General features: G+C 56.4%; 4 protein-coding genes across 7 annotated transcripts; all 4 read right to left on the bottom strand.

Annotated features, from left to right (window-relative positions):
- Nucleotides 1-1955: 1955 nt before the first annotated feature.
- Nucleotides 1956-4489, bottom strand: LOC141967783 (phosphoribosyl pyrophosphate synthase-associated protein 1-like). 2 transcript variants are annotated; one of them, XR_012634753.1, is made up of 4 exons: nt 3861-4489; nt 3015-3161; nt 2438-2773; nt 2227-2339 (listed from the first exon to the last, which is right to left on the bottom strand). XR_012634753.1 is itself a non-coding variant. In XM_074921921.1 (3 exons), exons 1-3 carry the CDS (start codon nt 3927-3929, stop codon nt 2181-2183), a joined length of 375 nt encoding a protein of 124 aa, XP_074778022.1. In that variant the 5' UTR covers nt 3930-4489; the 3' UTR covers nt 1956-2180. The 2 variants fall into 2 exon arrangements, 1 of the variants encoding a protein (XP_074778022.1); XM_074921921.1 differs by lacking the exon at nt 2438-2773 and having other exon boundaries at nt 1956-2339.
- A 3385-nt stretch (nt 4490-7874) lies between these two features.
- Nucleotides 7875-13991, bottom strand: LOC141968043 (glutamine-rich protein 2-like). The gene is made up of 13 exons (XM_074922376.1): nt 13745-13991; nt 13526-13617; nt 13295-13409; nt 12923-13126; nt 12527-12652; nt 12225-12299; nt 11747-11911; nt 11494-11615; nt 10538-10603; nt 10210-10311; nt 9472-9625; nt 8943-9276; nt 7875-8609 (listed from the first exon to the last, which is right to left on the bottom strand). The coding sequence occupies exons 1-13, from the start codon at nt 13934-13936 to the stop codon at nt 8410-8412; spliced, it is 1947 nt and encodes a 648-aa protein (XP_074778477.1). The 5' UTR covers nt 13937-13991; the 3' UTR covers nt 7875-8409.
- Nucleotides 13992-15290: 1299 nt separating this feature from the next.
- On the bottom strand, nt 15291-17767 carry LOC141967814 (uncharacterized). Of its 2 annotated transcripts, XM_074921962.1 has the most exons (4): nt 17603-17767; nt 16582-16686; nt 16056-16212; nt 15291-15963 (listed from the first exon to the last, which is right to left on the bottom strand). In XM_074921962.1, exons 1-4 carry the CDS (start codon nt 17651-17653, stop codon nt 15596-15598), a joined length of 681 nt encoding a protein of 226 aa, XP_074778063.1. In that variant the 5' UTR covers nt 17654-17767; the 3' UTR covers nt 15291-15595. The 2 variants fall into 2 exon arrangements, with proteins under 2 accessions (XP_074778063.1, XP_074778064.1); XM_074921963.1 differs by having other exon boundaries at nt 15291-16212.
- An 834-nt stretch (nt 17768-18601) lies between these two features.
- Nucleotides 18602-24618, bottom strand: LOC141967961 (phosphoribosyl pyrophosphate synthase-associated protein 1-like). 2 transcript variants are annotated; one of them, XM_074922240.1, is made up of 3 exons: nt 23293-24612; nt 22446-22592; nt 18602-21771 (listed from the first exon to the last, which is right to left on the bottom strand). In XM_074922240.1, the coding sequence occupies exons 1-3, from the start codon at nt 23359-23361 to the stop codon at nt 21613-21615; spliced, it is 375 nt and encodes a 124-aa protein (XP_074778341.1). In that variant the 5' UTR covers nt 23362-24612; the 3' UTR covers nt 18602-21612. The 2 variants fall into 2 exon arrangements, with proteins under 2 accessions (XP_074778341.1, XP_074778342.1); XM_074922241.1 differs by lacking the exon at nt 18602-21771 and adding an exon at nt 22064-22204 and having other exon boundaries at nt 23293-24618.
- Nucleotides 24619-25763: the final 1145 nt, after the last annotated feature.

Raw genomic sequence — 25763 nt, 5'->3', positions numbered from 1 at the left:
TACAGAAAGGGGTATATAAAGCAATTGCGCAGTTAATAAATCGAACAGATAGCATCCACCATAGTGGCGTTTGTGCTCTCTTTTCCCGCAGAGGTTAACCTCCTGCAAGGGTTTGCTGTGATCTGAGCGCCGCACCCCTGTGGCTAAGCAGATGAAAAAAACCAGCTAATACCTTACCACAACAGTCCCAAGCATAACTCTCTGCTCACCAGTGCTGTGGTTTCAGTTTCCACACAAATACAGCCCAGTACAAGCAAGCCTGACTGGGGCAAGAGCACTCAGCAAGCCCTGACCGTGCTTCTGGCCGGTCTGACAAGCAGTTTGAGGGGAGAAAAGAGCGACACTGCTCACAGTGTAAGCCAACGTTAAAAGTGTGAAGAGTATGATCCAGTACTGGCTCAGAACAAGGGGACATGCAGACACCTGCAAGGGCTTCACACACTTCAGCACAGAACTGTGCTCCTCCACCCAGCTGAGGACCCACGCTGTGGTCACAAAGTACAGCTGTGATTTGTTCACAGTGCTTTGAAAACGCAGGAAAACAATCAACAGCATCAAGAGCTCATTCAGCCCCAAGCATCCCTCATGGGATCAGGCTCGGAGGTTTAACCCATGCTGGATACTGGAGATGACCCAAGAGCTCTGGGCTTTTGTGTACCCTCACCAGCTACGAGACAAGGCGCTATGCTGCAGAACCAGCTCCCCCAGGCCGAGGCACGCTTGTGTGCCCAGTGTTCAAGGCTTGTCCTTCTCCCAGAGTCGCTGCCTGCTCCTTGGCACTGCGCACACTTTAGATGCTGGAGTGGAAGAGAAGGATGTAGGCAGAAGTTGAAGGATAAGCAAAAAGAAAACAACTGCCTGCTAGAGACAGCCCGTTAGCAGCAGTGCTCTTTTAAAGCTACTGCCTCCAAGCAGGATTTGTTCCACACATCAGCCGGCTACAAAGTGGCATACATTTTACTGAAGTGTGTTTGTCAGCCTCATCAAGGGGGAAGATCACAGTTTGGGAATTTATCCTTGTTTCATCCTGGAGATGAAAGCTTTCACAAGCACCTTGTGCAACTTTCTCAAGTGCCCCTCCAGCCAAGGATTAGTGTCACTCAAGAAAGGAGCAAGCAGCGAGTCCTGCTTCCCCATGGAAGCTCCAAGTGAGCCTGGTGACAGCAACAGCCCCACGGTACAGACAGAGCAGCTGTTCGGGGGGTACAAGGTTCAGGGCAACCACCAAAACCGAAAAATTCTATGCTTTTTGTTGCAGGTTCAGTGTTAGTGTTTTGGAGAGCACAGCTGCATTAGAGGCAGATATTGTTCCAACTCCCCTTCCCCGTGAGAGTGCCACAATTCATCACCTCCATGCTACTCCAGAAACTGCGCCTTGTTTTGCAGTGCAGACAAGTTTCAAGTGAGGACTTAAGACTCTCATGTGACTTGCCACTGAAGAACAATAATGATCCAAGGCTCGTAAAATGAAAAGGCCAGCACATTAACTAGCACCCCTTGCCTTGCCCTGCTGGGAGACACATGTGAGCTTGTTCCCAGAGCCCCGACACAAGGATGTGAGCAGCCCTGCGAATGGGTTGCCCTAAGCTGCCCTGTCTGGATATTCCGCTAACTTAGTTCTGATGAAAGTCCTTGCTATGCTGTGCAGGAGATGAGAGGCCACTCGGTTGGCAAGGAGCTGCTCTGCTGATCAGCCCTGCCAGCAGCGAGCAGTCCTGCCCAGCTGTCTGAATAAAGCACTCCCTTCTGCGCTCTCTCAGGCGAGTCACAGTCAGAAACAGAAACCCAAAGGCTGTCTCCTCTTGCTGCCCACACGCAGCAACGAGCAGTCTCTATTCCCTTCTCATAAGCTGACAGCTACTTCTTTTTGCTTTGCTTTCTACCCCTATAGGGCAAGAGATAACAACAAAAAAAAAAAAAAAAAGAGGAACTTAAAAATTCAACACCACCTCATTTCTCCATCTCTCACGATATAATCCTCCCCACTGCCAGTGGCCTCTTCTGTTCACCTGTAAAGTGCTGGCCAGGTTGATGTTTTCTATTAGATCTCATGGCTCAAGACTGAAAACCTTCACGCTCCTACAAGAATAAACAGTTGTGTTATGCCTATAATTTATGGTATTGCCGTTTCATGCGTATTTCCTTCTCTTGTGGAAGCCGGGACGGGGGCAGCGCCAGGTCTAGTCATCGACAGTGATGTTGCGAAAGAGATAGGCCATGGACTCGCCATTGTGGATTCGTCGGATGGCTTCAGAGAGAATCAAACTGATATCCACCGTCTTTATCTTGGGGCACTGCAGCTTCTGTACCTCGTGAGGAACTGTGTTGGTCACTACCACCTATGGAGTGACAAAAAGAAAAGATGGTTAGCTGTGCTGCTGATACGCTTGCTCTCACTGAACAGCCACCCTAGATTAACTCCACGAGAGGTGTGTACCTGCTGTTTCCCAGTTCAGGGGGAGAAATCCTTGTACGTTAGGAACAAAAGATGAAAATAAATGGTCTCCCCCACATGACAGTCAATCTGTTGAGGGGCCCGGCGTAACCAGCACTCTACAACAGCCACCTCCACACAGGCTGACGGGTGCGTTTAGAGCGCAGGATCTGACATGTTTGTTCCTAAGGGCGAGGTTTGAAATCTTATCCTCTTAAGGCATCCAACAGCTCGTCATCAGCTGGGGGAGAGGGGCAGGTAGAAGGTCTGTGCAGTGAGAAAGCGATCACATGCACTCAGCTGTGGGAAGGGAAGTGTCCAGGCAGGGATGACTAATATCTGTGCATTAAGGAGAAAATATACACAGAGAAGCATGATCTGAACACGTATTAATCACACACGCTTTTTTTTTTTTTTTTCTCAGTGAAGAACCAGCTAACTGAAAGCATCTGATGAAACCAGTCGTTTCAGAGATGAGCTACGTGGCAGGGGAAGAACATCAGTTTGTGGGTTTTGGTGCCTTAAATCAACCCAGTTACCAGAGCCAGCCCTTCCCCAGCAGCCCAGAAAGCAGATGCACCTCATCGATGGAGGATTCCTCTATGAGACGGGGGGCATCTGCTGACAGGAGCCCGTGAGTAGCCATCACAAAAATCTTGTAGGCTCCACGCTCTTTCAGGATCTCTGCAGCAGCTACAAAGCTTTCCACATCATCGATGATGTCATCCTGAGAAGAGACAGAAATAACATCAAAACCAGAAGTTTATTGTGCCTGCAGGGCAGGAGTGGATCCGCAAGGTACTGCAGCTTTGGCCACAAACACAGCCAAAAAGAATATAATCTCTGGCTACTTCAGCTGCTGTTGAGATTCAAGCACAGCCACGTGCACAACTTAAATCTGTGGACACCATTTCCCTAATTTACACACCCTTTTGCTAGTGTGCAGAACAAATATTGTGTCTTGGAAACAAATTAGTCCCTGCACATGCTCACAGGCAAACAGAGCTTATCTTCAGCAAGCGTTTTTGGTTTTTTTTCCACAGTGATAGTAGCTGCATGTTGATTACTTATACTGCAGCATGGCACAGCATGTAAGAAAAGCTCAGCGAGTACTTTGGTTGGTTGGCGGTTTTTTTAAATACTTCAGGAGATTTCTCTGCATGTCCTGGATTTGTTGAGTATTTGCACACATCTGGTATTTGTAGATTCAAGGGAGCAAGGAGATTTCAGGGCTTAAAGCACTGAAATACAAAGGATTTTCAGTGAAAGCTGAAGTAACCAAAGCCACCAGCAAAACTGGAAAAAACAGTGGTGACAATCCTGTTACCACCCCTACATGAGCAGTCCCTCCTACCCTCTGGGATAAAGCAGCTCAAGGAAAGATGCTGGGAGGAAGCCACCCCCCTCCTCTCCATCACACTCATACCACAATGATGGCAATTCTTCCTCCAACGTCTCCAACCACAGTTATTGGCGGTTTCTCCTTGGCCATCATCACTAAAGAAGAAAAAAAAAAAAGCCCAGGTCAGTTAGCCTTGAGTCAAACCACAACAGCTTCACCACACAAGAGGCCCTTAACTGTGTCTTACTGGTGCACAGATACAGGCACGTGCTTTCCATTATCCTGACACCCACCTAAGTGGGGAACCACTCGTTTAACCATTGTTTTCCTCCTTAAATGAATAGCACTGCTGCATGAAAGATGAAACTCAGTTTCTGTGGGGACCTTGTACTGACCTCAGAGACAGTAAGCAAATCCAAATAGTTCACAGATACCTGTGCAAGGAGAGCTACAAAGCAGCACCTAGTTTATGGGAAACATCAGTGACTTTTTATGCTCCAGAACAGGACTTGGAATTTAAAAAAAGAGGGTATTTCATGGCTGGGAACAACAAAGGGACTTCTCTGAGCAGCACCTCTCAAAGGGCATATGCTTTACCAGGTGCAGTTTTTCACCTGCTGGACTCACTAATTCATCTGAAGGATCTGAGACTCACACTGCAGCTTGCTTGCTTTCTCTCACATCACCAAACACACAAGGCTCTTTCGGAGGGCATAAGCACCTTCATAATACCTGCTCAGGCAAAGAAAGCTTAAGGAAGCTTACAGGAGCAAATTTGCTAATTTTTTAATTTTTTTTTTTTTTTTTTTAAAGTGGATTAATGGAAAGAGCAGGAAAAAATCCAGTTCAAACTCAGTTCTACAAGCTCAGGGCAATCAGCAATTTGAAGCAAAAGGATACCTGGATGAGCTGTGCTATCTGACACACAGTGATGTACTGCGAAATAAGGTTCCACTCCCTCCTGACTCTACTTTTGCACTGACACGGTTCATAGAAAAACTACATGTGTAGCAGCCTTTGTCCTTTATCCTGAAAAACTTCCAGCAGCACTATAAAAAGTAACAGAGAGATGAACTAGGATGCACTGAGAGTGTCCAGACATAACAGAGTCTTCAGGCTTGAACCAAACAGCAACCAGCCTCTGATATGGGCCAGGGACTTGCTGTCCATAAGCCAAACCTCTCACCTGCCAGAGGTGCTGGTTTATACAGGGAATGCAGTACAAAAACTCCAGCATGGAAATGACACAGTGAAGGGCATGCCCGCGTCATGAGGCGATAATCTGCGCTGATCTAACCACTGAAGCAAAGAGGAACATCCAGCATTTTGGAACACTTACCTGGCCTAAGTGGGGGGGGATGACACACGCTGCCGGGGAGGGCACCAGCCCACGAGAGCCTCTGCAAGAGTCACTAGCTGGTCTTTTCTCCCCCCATTTTTTTAAAAAAATATATAACTATAATATATAAATATATCTAATGTATATAAATCCAGAGAGAAGGAGCAGCAGCACGGAGGTGGCTGCTGGGGGGGGGGGGTGGGTTTCCCTGTGGCTCCCCGTCCCAGCATCCCTGCAGCAGGGCAGGAGAAGGAAGAGGGCGGGGCAGGGGGGGAGGAAATAAAAAAATAAACGGATGGAGGCAGCTGTAGGCACCCCAGATCATGGCCACGGGCACGGAGCCGCTGGTCCCCCCATCCCTGGCTCTGGATTTCCTGGACACTTGTTGCAGCGCCCAGAGCAAACATGCCTCTTCTCTGGCTTCTGAAATTCAGCTCAGCTTCTTACACAGACCCCCCCGGACCGCCCCCCAACCCCATCCTCCCTCCCTTGGCACCCCCAGGGCATAGGGGGATTTATCAAGGTGATGCCCCCACCCTCTCCCTGCAACTGCCATTCATGGCCCTTCCCCAGAGAGGGGGGAGCTGGGGGGAGGATTTTTTAGTTTTCAAATCAATCTTGCTAAAAAAAAAAAAACCAAACCCAAACAAAAAAACAACAAAAAACAGGTTGAAGGTTTTTTATTAATTTAAAAATAATTAAAAACATCACTTTTTTAACACCAGCTGTCCCTGCCTTTTCTCTTTGCTGGGAGAACATCCCTGGGACTGAGAATGGGCTTGAGCACCCCCCCAGGAGGCTGCGCCAAGTCCCACGTGCTGCCCGCACCCTGCCCGCACCCTGCCCGCACCCTGCCCGCACCCTGCCCGCAACGCCACCGCTGCCATCCCCAAAGAGGGGGCGGAGGGAAGGGGAGACCCCGGAGCCATGGGGGGGCCATGTGAGCACAGCAAGGACCCCCATGTCCTGGGCTGCAGCGCAGCCCCCATCCTGCACCCTCACAAAACACTGCGGTTTGCAACCCACCCCCCTCCCCAGCCCCATCACCCAGCCATGTGATGAGCCCCCCAGGCCTCAGCCCTGCAGGGACCCCTGCCATAGGAGGGCTGCCAGGCCTTTAGGCAAACCCTGCTTGGGGGGAGGGAGGTGAGCATGATCTTTTTTCAGTGTCCCCCACGGCCCGAGGACATGGGTGGGGGCTCGCTGGCCACCAACTCCTTCCCCCCCTCCCCGGGCCCAGGCGCTGCTCAGCCCCAGGCCCCGACCTCCACCCCCCTTCTAACGGCTCCAAACAACACAGCAGCCCCGGGTTTGTGCTGAAGTATCCAAACGGGATTAAAATTGAGTCAGAACACGGCACCTCCCCCATCGCCACACCGCACACACACCAAGCGACTGGGGTAAAAAACCCCAAAAACCAGAAGGGGAATGCAGCAGCTCCGGAGATGGCAGCAAGGGCTGGGGGGGGGCTCAAGGCACAGCAGCAAATCATCCCCCAGGGAAAGGGGAGACCCCCAACACGGCCCAACCTCAGAAGAAAAAAGGAAAAAAAATGCCCCAGCTGGGGCTACTCTCCTGCTCCAGCAGCGCAGGCAGCACCCAAAAAGGGACATGGGGCTGGGTGCTCATGTGGGGGGGTGGGGGGTGTTTATAGGGCACAGCGGGGTCCCAGCAGCAGCGAATGGGACAGTGGGTGGGAGAGGGGCTGAGCTGGGGGACACACAGACACACACACGTGCACGCAGCAAAGGGCTCAGCCCCAGCTGGGCCAAATCCTGCAAATGCGTTTTTAAGCCCATCAGTGCCTGACCCCCCCTCCTGGGGTGCGGGATGGTCCTTTGCTGGCTCTACTCCAGTGCCCACCAGTTTGCTCTGAGTGCTCCCAGTTATCCCACTGGAGGTGGCACTGAGGGAATCCCAGATCCTGATGGAACCACCTGGGCACCCAAAGCAGGTATTCAGCACCTAGTTTTCCCCTGAAAAACCAAACCCACCAGGGGAAACATCCCCGGCCGGGGGGGGGGGGCCTCAGGTGCCTGGAGACTGCAGTGGGGTGGGCAGGGATGGGGTCTGCCATTGTTGGGGGGAGGTTTGGGTGCTTCCTCGCCCCAATTTAGGGAGACGTAGGGGAGCAGTTTTTCCACAGGGCAGCCCCCAGCACACACCATGGCGGGGTGAGGGGATGCTCCCCGGGTGCCTGGGTCCCCCCAGGCTGCCTCTGGGGTTCCCCTCAGGGTTTCCCACCCTCCCACTCACCTGAGAGGTGCCACCCGCTTGGTGTCTGTCCCCCCCCTCCATGTCACTGCGTGTGTGCATGGGGGAGTTGGGGCTGTCACTGCGTGTGTGCATGGGGGAGTTGGGGCTGTCCCCGGCACTTGACACTTTGTGCTGGGACAGCCCCGGCTCCCCCATACACACAGCCACATGTCCCCAGCTGTGACACCCCCAGGTCCCCCCACCATGTTGCTTCCAGGGACTGCAGTTTCCCTGCCCGGTACCTCTCCATTTGTGACATGACTTATGCCAGGTCTCAGCATGCCATGGGCCTTTCTCCCATCTGATGGTGAGGGGTGGCAGAAAGGGGCTGGGGAAAAGTAGCCCCCAGCAATGGGGGTGGCATGAGAGAAAGGAGGGGATGTGTGTCCCCAGGGCTGGGGGCACAGAGGGGTTATGGTGCTTCACTCCGGAGGTGGGAATCATCAGCTGCCCCGAGCCCGGCAGCAGTGGGGTCAGTGCCTTCCTCCTTCCATCAATGGCAGCATTGGAAGAGGGACAAGGGGGTGACAATCCACGAGCAGATAAGGAAACCTGCTCAGTGATGCTCATCGCGCAGGATAAGAATTGCAAACCAGCGGGCTTGGGGTGGGATTGGCTTTTGGCGTGAAGCCCTGTCCTGCTGCCACCCTTCCCACCGCGGTCCCCATCTCCCACTGTGGTCACCGTATCCAACCACAGTCCCCATCTCCCACCACCTTCAGCAGCAACGGAGCGTAATCCTCCTCCTGCTTTAGTGTGGGCTCCCCCAGACCCTTTTGGGGGCCACGAGCTCCCTGCCAGGGGCTATCAGGGCCAGAAAGGGGTTCATGGAGGCCAGGGGGTGTCAGGGGGAGTGTGGCAGCACGGGGCTGGCACAGACGCCGGGATGGGGGCTGGACAGGGGCTGGTTTCGGCTCCTCTGGCCTCCTGTGGCTGCAGGACAAGGGATGCTGCGACCCCTCCTTATGCATGAAGGGAAGATCCCGGCCCAGGGCCACCCCACTCAGGCCACACAGGTGCTTGGCTGCCCATCGCCCTTTATTGCTGCTGGCCAGAGATGCCTGCTCTCCTGCTTGGTGGCGGAGGTGGTGGGGGTTCGGTCGGGGACCCCCAGTCCTGCCTGGCTTCCGAGGTGCTGGATCTGTCCCACAAGGGCCGGAGGGGCGGGAGGAGCCCCCGTGCCTGGGAGAGGTGGCCGTGGGAGGAGGCTGTCCTGGTCTCTGGCGAGGCGGGGGTGCCTGGGGGCGAGGGGTAGGGGTTAGCCCCCCTGCAGCCCCTGGGGCAGGCACCACCCATGCGCACCTGCCCGGCCAGAGACACCCAGAAACAGGGTCCTGGTCCCCACCCTGAAGCAAACAGGCTGTTGTCCCAGAGCGGCCAGGACCACCCTGCCACATCCCCCCACCTTGCTCTGGCTCCAACATGGGGATCTGGTGACCCGTCTCCCAGTCCTCCCCCTCCAGCCTCCTTCCACCCCACCCCAAACCCCCATCCCACCCTGCTTTCCCCCACCCACTGGGACACAGCAGGGTGTCCTCTCCCCCCACCCCGGTGCCCTGGCAGGGCTGTACCTGGCTGGCTGAGCGAGGACACAGCACTCTGGGGCCGGGAGAGCAGGCGGCCGGTGTCCCTGGCGTCCCGCTGCCTCGGGGACAGGTTGGGCTTGGCCCTGGGGAAGTTCGGCAGGAGGGAGCAGAGGGAGCTGGGCTGGGGGGAGCCAGGGGGAACATGTGGGGGGGGAAAACTGGGCACCCTGCCCACTCCACTGCCCCCTTCACCCCCGCTGGATCCTCTCCTTGAGGGTGGCCCAGCCGTACCCTCCTTGCCCACGAGCACAGACAGCTGCCTGCCCCGCCGGCCCCTGTAGACGTGGCCATCCTGGCCCAACAGCTCCATCTCGTCGTGCTGGGAAGGAGAGAGGGGGCTGGCTGAAACACAGCGCCCAAATCAGCATCCCCAGGCAAACCCCCCCCCAGCTCTCCCTGAGGAAAATGAATCACAGATCATTCCCCGCCCCACCCCCCCCACCCCCCCCGGATGCTCAGCATCACCCTCCCAGCCGCGCTCGCCCCGCCGTATCCCTACCTTCGTCATCCCTACCTTGGTGGGGAGCAGGGTTTGGGGCTGGAGCGGCCGCAGGGCGCCGGGCGGGAGGGGCGGGGGGCACGGGCAGCGCTGCAGCGGGTGGGTGAGGGTGTGCCGGCCCCCGCAGCGCCGTGGCACGCTGGGGTACCCACACTCAGCCGCCAGCTCCCTGTGGGACAGAGCACAGGGATGCTGAGTGCCCAGCACTGTGGCACCCCGTGCGTCACCCTACTACGCCGGGGAGGGGGCCGCGGGTGCTCCCCAGTGGGGTATGTCCCTCCCGGGTCCCCTCCGACTGCTGAAGGAGGCCCACACCCATCCAGCCGTGCTGGATCTGCTCTTTCCCCATGGCCCTGGTAAGCTGGTCATGGCCATGGCAGGTCCCTGCACCCTACGCAAGGGACATCAGGAGGCAGGAGCTGGGCTGTCCCAGCTGCAGTGCTTAATTTCGGCGACTTGTTTCACAGGAGGCAGCTGACTCCGCCCGCAAGCCTGAAGTCAGGCTGAGACCAGACACAACTCATCACATGTGGCTTCAGCACCACTGAGACACAGACCTGGGCTAGACAGGGCAGCGCCGGAAGGGCTGTAAAACCCCACAGACCTGGGACAAGCACAGCTGACCCCTCTGCAGCACTCCCCTGCCCTGCCCAGGCCCCCCCTGCATCCCTTCACACCCACCCTGGGAAGAGCTCTCCCTCGCCAGGGCAGGGCCAGCCTGCACCCCAGGGGCCGGGTGCCCACGTCCCCTACCTGTGGCTGTGCTGTGGTGTTTGCTCCACCTCAGGGACAGCATGGGAGCGCCCGGCAAAGTTGGGGGGCAGCGGTGGCATGTATGGGTTGGCCACGATGTGCCTGGGGAGGGCAGGAGATGTGCGTGAGTGACAGGGGACACACAACCCAGCCCAGCTCGGGGCAGTGCCCCAAAACCCACAGGCTTGTACCCCATTCCCATCCCGCTGCCCTCAGGGAGGGGCTCAGGAGGGCTGCACCCCCCAGGCAGACACCCTAACCCCCGTGCCGGGCACAGCGGGGCACCACCAGCACCCATCTCTCCTCCAAATCGCCGGGCGCTACTCACGGGGCAGGCACCAGCACGCTGAGGGGCCGGTCGCAGGACAAGCAGTGGAAATGGGCCAGCACCTGCCTGGGGGGGGAAGAAAAGGGCTGGGTGAGTTCCTGGGGGGGGATTCAGCCCTGCCTGCACACAGGCAGGCAGCTGGCAGGCAGCAGCAAGGTGCTGGGCACTTTATGGTAATGAGTTATGGTATTTGAGGGTGGAACCGCAGGGGTTTGAGCCTGGTTTACTCACCCCCGCCCCCCCCCAACAAGGTCACAACCCACCGGCTGGCTACAAAATCAAGGGGGTACAATGTGGGACAGCGGTTGGTTGTGGGCTCCTGCTTGGGAAAAATCTCCACCTCATCTTAGGCACTGGAGAATCCACTGAGGGGAGCACCCAAAAACCACCATTATGGGAACTACTCCCACGGGCACCCACATGGGAACTGGGGGTGCCGGCAAGGACAAAACGGCGGTGTTGCTGTACCTCTTGCTGGGGTGCAAATGCCAGGCCTGGGGGATGCAGGATTACCACGTTTTTCGGGATGAGTTTTGTCACAGCTGCCCCGAGGACAGGGACACGCTCGCCTTGGCCCTGCGGCCGCCTCCGAAACCTGGCAGCTGCCTGTGGCTGCCCAGGGCGAGCAGGGATGGGAGGTGAAGGGCACAGGCGCCCATAGCTGCCATCCCAACCAGCCCTCACACTGGTTTCATCACTTTGTCGGTGCTAATAACCCCCCTGCACCTTGCCAGGGGGGCAGGTCAAAACGCAGCTCTGTGATGCCGCGTGTCACACCCCTGCCCAGGGGGACGAGTCGCCGTCCCTCACCCTTGCTCCAGAAAACCTTTGCACCCACATCCCCGTTTTGGTTCGGGAGGGCTCCATCCTGCAGGTCCCCCTCCTCGTGCCTTCTTTAACTTCAGGAACCTACTACTGGTGGGAGGAGAAGCCACCGCCACCCCCATCACACTCACTTCTTCGTCCCAGCTGCATCGTCAGCCTCCGTCAGCGGCGCCTTCTCCTCGAGCTGCTCCAGGATGCTCCTGCAGTGCTCCTCCAGCTGCTGCCGGAAAGGGCCCAGCTCCAGGCGGTCCAGCTACGGACAGACACACACCCTCAGCCACTGCCCCGGGTGGGACATCGTGTTCCCCATGAAAAGCCAGGAGGGGGGATCCTCAGAGAGATGCTGCCTCCAGTTTGGCGCAGCAGGGACGTGCCACCCCTCACCTTGGAGTCCATCTCTTCACTGAGCTGCTGCTGGACCTGGTGCCAGCCCTGCTCCTGCCCCGTCACCCGGCTCAGCATCTCCTGGATCATCTCACGCTGCCGCTCCATGCTTGCCTCAAACTGGGCGCGACTCACTTTGCCGGCCAGGGCGGTTTTGACTGCCTTCTAGCAGCAGGGAAAGGCAGGAGAAAGGTGAGGAAAGGATGGAGGTATGATGGGCAGGGCCAGCTCGTGGCGGGAGGAGAGGGAGAAGTGGCTACATGGCCCCACTCGCCCCATCACACCCGTGGGGTTGGTCACAGTAGCTGAAGGGACCCGGGAGGAGACAGAGGGACCTGGGGAAGGAGCCACAGCCAGTCTGGAAATCCTCCCTCCCTCCCCCAGGCCAGTTCTGCCACCGAGCCCCCAAGAGACAAGGGGTGTTTGCCACCCTGCCCAGCACCCCCTTGGCTGGTGCCAGGACCCCCCACGGCCATACCACGTCAATTCCCAGCACAAGGTCTTCCTTGTCGGCTTTCTCCTTCTCCAGCCTCTCCAGGGACCGGAACAGAGCCTTCCAACACAGAGAAGCATCCCGTGACACCACGGCAGGGTTGGAGCTGCTTCCTGGCCAGCCGAGCAACCCCCACTCCCCCCACCTCACCCAAACTTCCAGGAAAGGTACACTGAACTTCCACAGGGCTGCAAGGTTTGGGGGGGTGCAGACAAATCCCTTGTGGTTCCCAGCCTGGGGTCTGCCTGGAGGATGCTCTGACCCCGGGGGGGGTTTCTGTCACCTACCTCGATATCTTTCTGCTTCTGGTGCCGGTCATTCAGGAGGCTCTCGGTGACAGAGCTGAGCTTCTCGTAGTCCCCTTGCACCTGCGTGATGGTGGCCTGGATGCGCTTCAGCAGCTCCTCGTCCTGCTTCAGGGAGGAAGATGACAAGGTGGTGCCGTGCAAGGGGGGGCTGGCTGCCCCCATGGGGACAGACCCAGGTTACTCGCCCGGTGACCATGGGCTCAGTGCCAGCAGGACATTTGCATCAAGGCTTTAATTTCCTTCCACGCTGCTCACTTGTATGAGCCAATCTGGGGGGCAGCGAGGGGCTCCCCCACATTACAGTAAGTGAGGCACAACCAGCTGTGGGGGTGCTGGCAACCCCCTCCCAAGCCCCCCATGCCGGTATCTCCCTACCTGGCTCCTCCCTGGCAGCTGCCTCACCACCTTGCCCACCGCCTGCCGCGACATGAAGTCGTCCACCAGGTCCTGGAGCTTCTCGTAGCGCTGGAGGAGCTGCCCCACCTGCTTGCTGAGGTCTGTGCTGCAGACGGGGCACGCTGCCTGCACCTCTGCCTGCTCCTGCCCCGTGCTTGACACGGTCGCCCTCAGCTCACCCAGCTGCAGGAAGGGGAGAAGGAATCAGCTCTGAGATGAGGTGGATGCAGTCAACAAGTCTGGGTGCCGTGGAGGCTTGATGGCCCCAGCCAGCCAGGGGATGTGGCTGGGAACCCCTCCAGAACCACCCCACCGAGCTGCAGCGGTGGGAGCGCTGCCCCCAGACCTCACCTGCTCCTGCGGCTTGTCAGCTGTCTTGGCCACCAACTGCTCCAGCGTGGCCTTGGTCATCTGCTGCTGTTCTTCCAGCTCCTTCAGCTTATACTTTATCTCCTGCAGTGTGGACCTGGTCAGTGAGACAGAGGCACAGGCAGGCTTAGCCTCCACAGGGACACTCAGGGGGTGTCCCTTGTCCCCCCAAGCTCCTCCTGCAGGGTAGGAAACCCTGTCCCATCCTTTTACCCCAGTTGCAGGGTGATCTGGTTGCTGACGTCCCCTTTCCAGGTGGCTCCAGCTACCTCCAGCTTTCCAAGGGCATCTTCCAGCTGCCTGATCTGGGAAAGGCAGTGGTGGATGAGTCAGGGCACAGCTCCTTGTGTTGTCCCAGCCCAGGGGCCCTTCAGCTGCCTCCTCCCTGCCCAACTCCCCCGCTGGCAACCCCGCAGCCCCCCAGGGACTCACCTTCCCTTTCTCGCCCTGCAGGTCGCTGGTCAGGCCCTGAAGCGAGGACACCCGGCCCTGGAGGTCGGCCAGGATGCTGGCGATGCTCTCCTTGTCTAGATGTGGTCCAAGGGGACACGCTGTCAGTGAGGGGGTCTCACCTTTGAGGCCAGGCTCTGAGTACAACGAGCCTCCAGCCCAGGGTGTCCCCATGCCTACCCCCCGCCCCGGCCGTCCCCCCACGGGGTCCCCCCTCCCCCTGAGAAGAGTAGGCGCAGCTTCTCAAGCTCAGCGTGGTCTGACTTGGTGACTTCCAGCTGGGCCACCTGCTGCTTCAGGGTGGCACAGAGGTGGCTGAGCTGCCCGATCTGGCGGAGAGCCTCCACCGTCTCTGCGTAGCGGTCGGGGACACTGCTGGAGCCCGAGGACCCGCAGGGCACGGGAGGCTCTTGTGAAGGGGACGTGGCCCTGGGATCAGCGTCAAGGGGGATCTCTAGCCCCTGGGATGTGGGCAAGGTCCCCACCGCCGGGTGGCCTGTCCAGGCAAGCTGTGTGGTGGATAAAGCCTTGCCTTCCTCCTTGGGACTTGTATCATCCATCTGTGTCCCCAGAGCATCAAGGATCGCTTCACCAGGGATTTTCTAAGCACCAGAAAGGCTGGAGTCCATGCAGAAGGGGCTTGGCTGAACCCCTGCTCCTCCTCCTTGGGTCCCTGGAGGTGTTGGCTGCACCCCTGGGATGGTGGTTTGGGTGCTGGGGGCCCCTCTCTGCACCCCTGCGGTGGTGGTTTGGGTGCTGGGGATCCCTGGCTGCACCCCTGGCGTGGTGGTTTGGGTGCTGGGGGCCCCTGCCTGCACCCCTGGCGTGGTGGTTTGGGTGCTGGGGGCCCCTGCCTGCACCCCTGGCGTGGTGGTTTGGGTGCTGGGGGCCCCTGCCTGCACCCCTGGAGTGGAGATCTGGGTGTCAGGGGCCCCTGACTCTGTCCCCAGTTTGGTCGTCTTGATGCCAGGGGATTCTGTCTGTGTCCCCACGGTGGTGGCACGGGCATCAGAAGTCTTTTTCTCGTCTGAGGAAGTGCCTGCCCCCTTCTCAGTGGCCACTGGTGCTCTCTGTGTCCCCAGGGAGCCAGGCTGTGTCTCTGGAGTCCCCTTGCTTGTCCCTTTGCTGGTCCTGGGTACAGGCTGTGTCCCTGGTCCCTTCAGTCCCAGCACTGAGCTTGCCCCATGCGGGGTGTCCATGTCTGCAGTGGGAGGCTCGGCGGGGACAGCCTGACCTGCACTGCCATCCTGGGAAGAGGAGGCAAAGGGCAGCAGGTTTATGGGCAGAAGTGCAGCAGCAAGGGCCACCCGCCCTGTCCCCAAACCCCCCAGCTCATGGAGCCAAACTCAAGTACCCCAAAGGCAGAGACTGCCCAGCCCACAGAGACCCCAGAGCACCCACAGCCACCCGGCCCCTCCCCAGCCTCCTTATAGTCCTTTGGCCACATCTGTGCCTGCAGAGTCATTTTAGCAGCCGATCCAGAGGATCCGCAAAGCCCCTGCTGATGCCACCTGACACAACAGCAAGGCATTTTCCTCTCCAGCCATGGGATTCTGTACTCCAGAGCTGCTAGACTAGACCCACTTCCCAGTCTAATGGGCTGCATCTTCCTTTCAGGAGCAGCAGCCCCAGGTAGGATTTGGAAACCATCTCATGGTGGGGTTCACCCCAGAATGTCCCTCCGCTGTCCCCAGCTCCCACCCACCAGCTCCAGAGAGACTATGAGGGCAGGGAGCCATGGTCCTGCCCAACGTTGAGCAAGGACAGGGGGCTGTGCGGCCACTCCAGGGTTTTGGGTACTCGCTTGCCCCACAGAGGGGCTGTTGGGGGCTGTCAGTGGCATAGACGATGAGGAGGTCTCTGTTGGGGCAGCCGAAGAGCTGCCCTGGCTCTGCCAGTGCCAGGTCCTGCCTCCCGGCGGGATGCACAAGGAAGACAAGTGCTGAGTAAACCTCCGCTGAGGGCCCGGGGTGCGCAGCAGCTGGAGGCGCTGGGGGCTGCGGTCCTGCTCAGTCCTGCTCCCACAGCTGGGATGCCCCAGCACTCACCACCGACAGACCTCGACCTTCTCCTTCTCCTCCTCCTTCTCCTCCTCCTCCTGCTTTGCTGCCCACCAGGCAATCCTCCAGCACCTCCCAGCGCACCATGTTGCTCACCTCCTCCGGGGCCGGGTAGAGGCTCAGCCTTTCCTTCAGATTTTGCTGGGGAAAAAAGGGATCGGAGGGTCAACCCTGGCCACGTAGCCAGGTGGGGTGGGACCCACAGGAGCACTGACCCCCCCCGGGCCCATGACCTGACACGGAGGGACTGCGTGCACTGGTGCCTCGGGGATGCAGCTGCCTCCATCCTGGAGCAGGATCCGGGTGTGCGTGGGGCCGTACCACGTCACTGTCCAACGCTGTCTGGTCACGGAGGGCCGGCAGCTGGCCGGCAGCATCCTGGAGATTCCCCTGGAGTGGGACAAGGAGAGGGATGGCAGCCCGGACACAGGAGCGGGATTTAAAAGGAGCATCCAGGAATCAACTTGGGCACAGGACAGAGGGATGCCAGGCAGGGCTGTGGCTGTGTTGCATCAGTAGATCTTTATCTCCACTCCTTCTCAGCACCCATGTTTCTTTTTTTACAGCTGTTCAAAAATGTCTTAGCTTCTCTTTGGTTGGTGCATGCAGTCACCTCTTCAGCCTTGGGACACCCTTCTTGCTCTTCCCTCCTGGCACCCTTGACACCCAGGGCCGCGGGGCAGGGGCAGCAGGGTGACACAGGGGCAGGGAGGGGGGTGAGGGCCCAGCTGCCTCCCGGGGACAGTGGCAGCAGCTCACCATGCCAAGCGTCTCCTGGATCGTCCGGATGTCCTCTTCCATGCGGGACTGCGCCGCCTTCGTCCTGCCGATCTCCTCGAGGAGATCCTGGGAAAGAGCTACGGCCTGAGAGAGGGGGGTGGCAGGGGTGAGTCCTGGGGGCACTGCGGGCAGCACTTACCATTCATCACGCCTTCAGCAGCTCCCCAGAGACCCCCCCACCCCTGCCCCAGGGGCGTCCACTGTACAGCCCGAGTCAGCAGGGACGAATCCATCCCCACCTGTCCACGTCGGCCGATTCAAAGGGCAAAGAGCTGCTGCCACCCTGTCAACCGCAGCCTGGCCTGGGAGGGCACCGGCAATCGCCGCTAACAAAGCGAGGAGTGATCAAGCAGGGGCCTGCCCCGGGGAGGGTGAGCTCACCCGGCCGGGAAACTCTCCCTGCTGCCTTCTTCCTACGTGTCCCAGCCTCAGCAGGATCCAGCCCTGCAGTGCTGAAGGTGGCCATTTCCTTGAACCTGAGCTTATTTCTTCCCACTGGGGATGTGCGCGGCTGCAAGTGGCTCAGCACTGTGCAGGATGAGGCCCCTCTCCATCCCCATCAGTGCTGGGTTTAGTGCTTGGGCGAGCCAAGGGGATTTAGGGTGGGAGATGAGGCCCAGGAGATGCTGATGGAGCCTCTCAGCTGCCTGAGGAGCAGAGGCGGTACCCAGCTGTGGGTCAGGAGTAGGGAAGGAAGGGATGGATAGTGGTGGGGCAGGACCTCCACAGGTGCTGAGCTTCTGACTGGTGGAGCTGAGGGCACCGGGTGCTGTATTGGACCAACAACTTGATGGAAACTTGGGGAGAACCCAGAGCAACTGGAGCAGCATTTCAGCCCCAGCTCTTTCTCCCCAAAACTCCATCCCTTTCCCACAGTGAAGCTCCACACACCACCTCGAGCTTAGGCTTAAACCAGACCTAAGGGCAGACAATGGTGGTGCAGACCCCAGAGGAGGGGGTGTCTCAGGGGGGCACCCAGGGAACTGGGAGTAGCCTCTACCTTGGAGATGCTGCTCTTGTTCTCTTCAATCTTTGTTTTCATCTGTCCCATGTCGGCAGCCGTGGAGGCATCACATGGGGTGCTCACGGTCCCCTGCAGCGGGTCCCTCGAGGGGGTCAGCAGCTCTGTGCCTGGGCCTCTGCCCTGTGCCCCTTCTGCTCTGAGGGGTGCCTTGGGGGGCTGATCGCACCCCAGGGCAGGCAGGTCCTCCAGGCCCAGGTGCCCCAGCACAGCCTGCAGCAGGCTGTACAGCGCCGTGAAGTTGACGGCCCCGACCTCGGGCGTCCCGATGGCGACGTCCAGCAGCTGGGACAGGCTGAGCGGGGCCATGGCTGCTGCCCTGCCCAAAAACACGAAGCCTCACCTAGGGGGGACACACAGCACTCCTTTTGCCTGGAGGGGACCTGGGCAGGTGGGAGGGATGGGCAGCCGGCAGCCGCCCGCCTCCTCTTCACCACAGAAAGTGGCCGAAGCAGCGGGTGACCCGGTGACCCCCCGAGGGCAGGGCTGTCTGGGGGAGAGGGGGGGTGTCTCCTTCCTCGGCCACCCCCAGCCCCATACCCGGCTCTGCCTCACCCCCAGCGCCCCGAACCGCCCGGGCCCCCCGCCCCGCCAACCTCTGCCCCCCGCCAACCTCTGCGCTCTGCCGCCAAGCTGCGCTCCCCTAGCCCCTACCCTCACCCTGAGCCCGCCCCTCCCCTCTTCTTATTGGCCAGCAGCCGCCGCTGCCCACCGCCCATTGGCCGAGCCCGCTGCCCACGTGCCCGTGTTTCCATGGCAGGACACAGCAGCGCCTCCCGTTGCTAGGCGACGCGGCGGCCCCGGCGGCGGGCAGGGCCCAGGCTCCCCGCTGCCTTCTCCGCGGCAATAACCCAAAATGCAAACGATGACGGCTAATTTTGACGCAGCTCCCTGCAGCCCGTGGCTGCGCCATGCACAGAGACCGTCCTGCCCGTCCGGCACCCTGCTCCCCCCGGAAAATCTCCCAGACAAGCCCAGTCCCGGCAAGGAAGCACCTCCGTTTATTTATTGGTTATCAAAAGCATGACAGATTTCACCCTCTCCCTCAGACGCGGGAATGGTGGAAGGCTGCTGCTGATTGCATCGACACCGCCCCTTGCAGCAAAGTAAAGGGCCGTGTAAGCGGGAAAAAAGAAACGCAGCTAAACACAGGCACCCAGACAGCCCCAGCAAGTGTTCAAACACTGGGAAAAATCTTCGAGCCTGAGGGATCCATCGAAGGACTTACAAAAATAATCAACAAGAATTTCTTTTCCCTTAGAAACCTCCGGCTCAGACCATCACAGGGTCAGAGCACCCCCTTGGCTGAGGCACTCAAAGACCATTTCCAAGAAAGGATGAGGGTGGGCAGGCAGGAAGCGGAACAGACACCTCGTGTTTTTAAATGACACCCGATACCTGTTTTCAGACATTAAAATCAAAGCATCTAGATCTGCTCTGTATTCTTCTTTTTTCAGACTGGGAGGACTAAATTCCAAGAGGGAGTAGAAAGATTAACAGATGGGAACAAGATGCACAGAGGCAAGAAGCAAACCCTCCTCTGAGTGCCCCTCTTACCTCCAAGTCAGCGTCAGACCTGCAGGCTCAGGAGTGCGAAAGCTACACCCAGGGGCTGCTCAAGCTGTCTAGACAGCACTCGGGACTGGCAGGAAAAGATGTAAGACCCCCTAAAAGAGCACAGGCTCCATCAGCACAGCGGCGCAGCAACAGCAAGGGGAGGATCTTGGGGCTGGAGAGAAAATGCTGGTTTGATGCTGATGGGACAGCAACCTAGGTCTGGGCTGGTCAGGTCGGGCAGATGCTGTGTCCCCAACCCATATCCCGCTGCCACCCTTATGGGCCCAGGGAATACAGGGTACCAGTTTTCCTAAAGCAGTTAAGGATTTTGAGATGTGAACATCTCCTGGCTTCAGTTTAGCCAACTGCTTTTTTGGCTTCTAGTCAGGGTTATAAGGTTTGAAGCAAAGCCTGAGAATAATTCAGGTTGTGGTCCCAAGCATAACTCTCTGCACGCCTGTGCTGTGGTTTCAGTTTCCACACAAATACAGCCCAGTACAAGCAAGCCTGACTGGGGCAAGAGCACTCAGCAAGCCCTGACCGTGCTTCTGGCCGGTCTGACAAGCAGTTTGAGGGGAGAAAAGAGCAACACTGCTCACAGTGTAAGCCAACGTTAAAAGTGTGAAGAGTATGATCCAGTACTGGCTCAGAACAAGGGGACATGCAGACACCTGCAAGGGCTTCACACACTTCAGCACAGAACTGTGTTCCTCCACCCAGCTGAGGACCCACGCTGTGGTCACAAAGTACAGCTGTGATTTGTTCACAGTGCTTTGAAAACGCAGGAAAACAATCAACAGCATCAAGAGCTCATTCAGCCCCAAGCATCCCTCATGGGATCAGGCTCGGAGGTTTAACCCATGCTGGATACTGGAGATGACCCAAGAGCTCTGGGCTTCTGTGTACCCTCACCAGCTACGAGACAAGGCGCTATGCTGCAGAACCAGCTCCCCCAGGCCGAGGCACGCTTGTGTGCCCAGTGTTCAAGGCTTGTCCTTCTCCCAGAGTCGCTGCCTGCTCCTTGGCACTGCGCACACTTTAGATGCTGGAGTGGAAGAGAAGGATGTAGGCAGAAGTTGAAGGATAAGCAAAAAGAAAACAACTGCCTGCTAGAGACAGCCCGTTAGCAGCAGTGCTCTTTTAAAGCTACTGCCTCCAAGCAGGATTTGTTCCACACATCAGCAGGCTACAAAGTGGCATACATTTTACTGAAGTGTGTTTGTCAGCCTCATCAAGGGGGAAGATCACAGTTTGGGAATTTATCCTTGTTTCATCCTGGAGATGAAAGCTTTCACAAGCACCTTGTGCAACTTTCTCAAGTGCCCCTCCAGCCAAGGATTAGTGTCACTCAAGAAAGGAGCAAGCAGCGAGTCCTGCTTCCCCATGGAAGCTCCAAGTGAGCCTGGTGACAGCAACAGCCCCACGGTACAGACAGAGCAGCTGTTCGGGGGGTACAAGGTTCAGGGCAACCACCAAAAATGAAAAATTCTATGCTTTTTGTTGCAGGTTCAGTGTTAGTGTTTTGGAGAGCACAGCTGCATTAGAGGCAGATATTGTTCCAACTCCCCTTCCCCGTGAGAGTGCCACAATTCATCACCTCCATGCTACTCCAGAAACTGCGCCTTGTTTTGCAGTGCAGACAAGTTTCAAGTGAGGACTTAAGACTCTCATGTGACTTGCCACTGAAGAACAATAATGATCCAAGGCTCGTAAAATGAAAAGGCCAGCACATTAACTAGCACCCCTTGCCTTGCCCTGCTGGGAGACACATGTGAGCTTGTTCCCAGAGCCCCGACACAAGGATGTGAGCAGCCCTGCGAATGGGTTGCCCTAAGCTGCCCTGTCTGGATATTCCGCTAACTTAGTTCTGATGAAAGTCCTTGCTATGCTGTGCAGGAGATGAGAGGCCACTCGGTTGGCAAGGAGCTGCTCTGCTGATCAGCCCTGCCAGCAGCGAGCAGTCCTGCCCAGCTGTCTGAATAAAGCACTCCCTTCTGCGCTCTCTCAGGCGAGTCACAGTCAGAAACAGAAACCCAAAGGCTGTCTCCTCTTGCTGCCCACACGCAGCAACGAGCAGTCTCTATTCCCTTCTCATAAGCTGACAGCTACTTCTTTTTGCTTTGCTTTCCACCCCTATAGGGCAAGAGATAACAACTAAAAAAAAAAAAAAAAGAGGAACTTAAAAATTCAACACCACCTCATTTCTCCATCTCTCTCACGATATAATCCTCCCCACTGCCAGTGGCCTCTTCTGTTCACCTGTAAAGTGCTGGCCAGGTTGATGTTTTCTATTAGATCTCATGGCTCAAGACTCTGAAAACCTTCACGCTCCTACAAGAATAAACAGTTGTGTTATGCCTATAATTTATGGTATTGCCGTTTCGTGCGTATTTCCTTCTCTTGTGGAAGCCGGGACGGGGGCAGCGCCAGGTCTAGTCATCGACAGTGATGTTGCGAAAGAGATAGGCCATGGACTCGCCATTGTGGATTCGTCGGATGGCTTCAGAGAGAATCAAACTGATATCCACCGTCTTTATCTTGGGGCACTGCAGCTTCTGTACCTCGTGAGGAACTGTGTTGGTCACTACCACCTATGGAGTGACAAAAAGAAAAGATGGTTAGCTGTGCTGCTGATACGCTTGCTCTCACTGAACAGCCACCCTAGATTAACTCCACGAGAGGTGTGTACCTGCTGTTTCCCAGTTCAGGGGGAGAAATCCTTGTACGTTAGGAACAAAAGATGAAAATAAATGGTCTCCCCCACATGACAGTCAATCTGTTGAGGGGCCCGGCGTAACCAGCACTCTACAACAGCCACCTCCACACAGGCTGACGGTGCGTTTAGAGCGCAGGATCTGACATGTTCGTTCCTAAGGGCGAGGTTTGAAATCTTATCCTCTTAAGGCATCCAACAGCTCGTCATCAGCTGGGGGAGAGGGGCAGGTAGAAGGTCTGTGCAGTGAGAAAGCGATCACATGCACTCAGCTGTGGGAAGGGAAGTGTCCAGGCAGGGATGACTAATATCTGTGCATTAAGGAGAAAATATACACAGAGAAGCATCATCTGAACACGTATTAATCACACACGCTTTTTTTTTTTTTTTTCTCAGTGAAGAACCAGCTAACTGAAAGCATCTGATGAAACCAGTCGTTTCAGAGATGAGCTACGTGGCAGGGGAAGAACATCAGTTTGTGGGTTTTGGTGCCTTAAATCAACCCAGTTACCAGAGCCAGCCCTTCCCCAGCAGCCCAGAAAGCAGATGCACCTCATCGATGGAGGATTCCTCTATGAGACGGGGGGCATCTGCTGACAGGAGCCCGTGAGTAGCCATCACAAAAATCTTGTAGGCTCCACGCTCTTTCAGGATCTCTGCAGCAGCTACAAAGCTTTCCACATCATCGATGATGTCATCCTGAGAAGAGACAGAAATAACATCAAAACCAGAAGTTTATTGTGCCTGCAGGGCAGGAGTGGATCCGCAAGGTACTGCAGCTTTGGCCACAAACACAGCCAAAAAGAATATAATCTCTGGCTACTTCAGCTGCTGTTGAGATTCAAGCACAGCCACGTGCACAACTTAAATCTGTGGACACCATTTCCCTAATTTACACACCCTTTTGCTAGTGTGCAGAACAAATATTGTGTCTTGGAAACAAATTAGTCCCTGCACATGCTCACAGGCAAACAGAGCTTATCTTCAGCAAGCGTTTTTGGTTTTTTTTTCCACAGTGATAGTAGCTGCATGTTGATTACTTATACTGCAGCATGGCACAGCATGTAAGAAAAGCTCAGCGAGTACTTTGGTTGGTTGGCAGTTTTTTTAAATACTTCAGGAGATTTCTCTGCATGTCCTGGATTTGTTGAGTATTTGCACACATCTGGTATTTGTAGATTCAAGGGAGCAAGGAGATTTCAGGGCTTAAAGCACTGAAATACAAAGGATTTTCAGTGAAAGCTGAAGTAACCAAAGCCACCAGCAAAACTGGAAAAAACAGTGGTGACAATCCTGTTACCACCCCTACATGAGCAGTCCCTCCTACCCTCTGGGATAAAGCAGCTCAAGGAAAGATGCTGGGAGGAAGCCACCCCCCTCCTCTCCATCACACTCACACCACAACGATGGCAATTCTTCCTCCAACGTCTCCAACCACAGTTATTGGCGGTTTCTCCTTGGCCATCATCACTAAAGAAGAAAAAAAAAAAAGCCCAGGTCAGTTAGCCTTGAGTCAAACCACAACAGCTTCACCACACAAGAGGCCCTTAACTGTGTCTTACTGGTGCACAGATACAGGCACGTGCTTTCCATTATCCTGACACCCACCTAAGTGGGGAACCACTCGTTTAACCATTGTTTTCCTCCTTAAATGAATAGCACTGCTGCATGAAAGATGAAACTCAGTTTCTGTGGGGACCTTGTACTGACCTCAGAGACAGTAAGCAAATCCAAATAGTTCACAGATACCTGTGCAAGGAGAGCTACAAAGCAGCACCTAGTTTATGGGAAACATCAGTGACTTTTTATGCTCCAGAACAGGACTTGGAATTTAAAAAAAGAGGGTATTTCATGGCTGGGAACAACAAAGGGACTTCTCTGAGCAGCACCTCTCAAAGGGCATATGCTTTACCAGGTGCAGTTTTTCACCTGCTGGACTCACTAATTCATCTGAAGGATCTGAGACTCACACTGCAGCTTGCTTGCTTTCTCTCACATCACCAAACACACAAGGCTCTTTCGGAGGGCATAAGCACCTTCATAATATCTGCTCAGGCAAAGAAAGCTTAAGGAAGCTTACAGGAGCAAATTTGCTAATTTTTTAATTTTTATTTTTTTTTTTTTTTTTTAAGTGGATTAATGGAAAGAGCAGGACAAAATCCAGTTCAAACTCAGTTCTACAAGCTCAGGGCAATCAGCAATTTGAAGCAAAAGGATACCTGGATGAGCTGTGCTATCTGACACACAGTGATGTACTGCGAAATAAGGTTCCACTCCCTCCTGACTCTACTTTTGCACTGACACGGTTCATAGAAAAACTACATGTGTAGCAGCCTTTGTCCTTTATCCTGAAAAACTTCCAGCAGCACTATAAAAAGTAACAGAGAGATGAACTAGGATGCACTGAGAGTGTCCAGACATAACAGAGTCTTCAGGCTTGAACCAAACAGCAACCAGCCTCTGATATGGGCCAGGGACTTGCTGTCCATAAGCCAAACCTCTCGCCTGCCAGAGGTGCTGGTTTATACAGGGAATGCAGTACAAAAACTCCAGCATGGAAATGACACAGTGAAGGGCATGCCCGCGTCATGAGGCGATAATCTGCGCTGATCTAACCACTGAAGCAAAGAGGAACATCCAGCATTTTGGAACACTTACCTGGCCTAAGTGGGGGGGGATGACACACGCTGCCGGGGAGGGCACCAGCCCACGAGAGCCTCTGCAAGAGTCACTAGCTGGTCTTTTCTCCCCCCATTTTTTAAAAAAATTATATATAATATATAAATATATCTAATGTATATAAATCCAGAGAGAAGGAGCAGCAGCACGGAGGTGGCTGCTGGGGGGGGGGGGGGGTTCCCTGTGGCTCCCCGTCCCAGCAGGAGAAGGAAGAGGGCGGGGCAGGGGGGGAGGAAATAAGAAATAAACGGATGGAGGCAGCTGTTGGCACCCCAGATCATGGCCACGGGCACGGAGCCGCTGGACCCCCATCCCTGGCTCTGGATTTCCTGGACACTTGTTGCAGCGCCCAGAGCAAACATGCCTCTTCTCTGGCTTCTGAAATTCAGCCCAGCTTCTTACACAGACCCCCCCGGACCGCCCCCCAACCCCATCCTCCCTCCCTTGGCACCCCCAGGGCATAGGGGGATTTATCAAGGTGATGCCCCCACCCTCTCCCTGCAACTGCCATTCATGGCCCTTCCCCAGAGAGGGGGGAGCTGGGGGGAGGATTTTTTAGTTTTCAAATCAATCTTGCTAAAAAAAAAAAACACAAACCCAAACAAAAAAACAACAACAAATACAGGCTGAAGGTTTTTTATTAATTTAAAAATAATTAAAAACAAAAAAATCACTTTTTTAACACCAGCTGTCCCTGCCTTTTCTCTTTGCTGGGAGAACATCCCTGGGACTGAGAATGGGCTTGAGCACCCCCCCAGGAGGCTGCGCCAAGTCCCACGTGCTGCCCGCACCCTGCCCGCACCCTGCCCGCACCCTGCCCGCAACGCCACCGCTGCCATCCCCAAAGAGGGGGCGGAGGGAAGGGGAGACCCCGGAGCCATGGGGGGGCCATGTGAGCACAGCAAGGACCCCCATGTCCTGGGCTGCAGCGCAGCCCCCATCCTGCACCCTCACAAAACACTGCGGTTTGCAACCCACCCCCCTCCCCAGCCCCATCACCCAGCCATGTGATGAGCCCCCCAGGCCTCAGCCCTGCAGGGACCCCTGCCATAGGAGGGCTGCCAGGCCTTTAGGCAAACCCTGCTTGGGGGGAGGGAGGTGAGCATGATCTTTTTTCAGTGTCCCCCACGGCCCGAGGACATGGGTGGGGGCTCGCTGGCCACCAACTCCTTCCCCCCCTCCCCGGGCCCA

This window comes from Athene noctua, chromosome 18 (genome assembly GCF_965140245.1).
Source record: "Athene noctua chromosome 18, bAthNoc1.hap1.1, whole genome shotgun sequence".
In the NCBI taxonomy this organism is placed as follows: Eukaryota; Metazoa; Chordata; class Aves; order Strigiformes; family Strigidae; genus Athene; species Athene noctua.
Note: the sequence above shows the minus strand (reverse complement) of the source record. Positions and strands in the feature narration are given on the sequence as shown.

Bases quoted from the DNA above. Each gene is read 5' to 3' on its own strand.
- LOC141968043 (XM_074922376.1), bottom strand. From the start codon at position 13,936: ATGGGGACACCCTGGGCTGGAGGCTCGTTGTACTCAGAGCCTGGCCTC. The intron at 10,604-11,493 runs GTGAGTGTGATG...TTCCCCCCCCAG, and splicing joins GATGCAGCTGGGACGAAGAA to GCAGGTGCTGGCCCATTTCC. The intron at 9,277-9,471 runs GTAGGGATGACG...TCTCCTTCCCAG, and splicing joins AAACCCTGCTCCCCACCAAG to CACGACGAGATGGAGCTGTT.
- LOC141967783 (XM_074921921.1), bottom strand. From the start codon at position 3,929: ATGATGGCCAAGGAGAAACCGCCAATAACTGTGGTTGGAGACGTTGGA. The intron at 3,162-3,860 runs GTATGAGTGTGA...GTCTCTTCTCAG, and splicing joins GAAGAATTGCCATCATTGTG to GATGACATCATCGATGATGT. The intron at 2,340-3,014 runs GTGCATCTGCTT...GTCACTCCATAG, and splicing joins AGGAATCCTCCATCGATGAG to GTGGTAGTGACCAACACAGT.
- LOC141967814 (XM_074921962.1), bottom strand. From the start codon at position 17,653: ATGGGACAGATGAAAACAAAGATTGAAGAGAACAAGAGCAGCATCTCC. The intron at 16,687-17,602 runs GTAGAGGCTACT...CCCCTCTCTCAG, and splicing joins ACAAGAGCAGCATCTCCAAG to GCCGTAGCTCTTTCCCAGGA. The intron at 16,213-16,581 runs GTGAGCTGCTGC...GTCCCACTCCAG, and splicing joins TCCAGGAGACGCTTGGCATG to GGGAATCTCCAGGATGCTGC.
- LOC141967961 (XM_074922240.1), bottom strand. From the start codon at position 23,361: ATGATGGCCAAGGAGAAACCGCCAATAACTGTGGTTGGAGACGTTGGA. The intron at 22,593-23,292 runs GTGTGAGTGTGA...GTCTCTTCTCAG, and splicing joins GAAGAATTGCCATCGTTGTG to GATGACATCATCGATGATGT. The intron at 21,772-22,445 runs GTGCATCTGCTT...GTCACTCCATAG, and splicing joins AGGAATCCTCCATCGATGAG to GTGGTAGTGACCAACACAGT.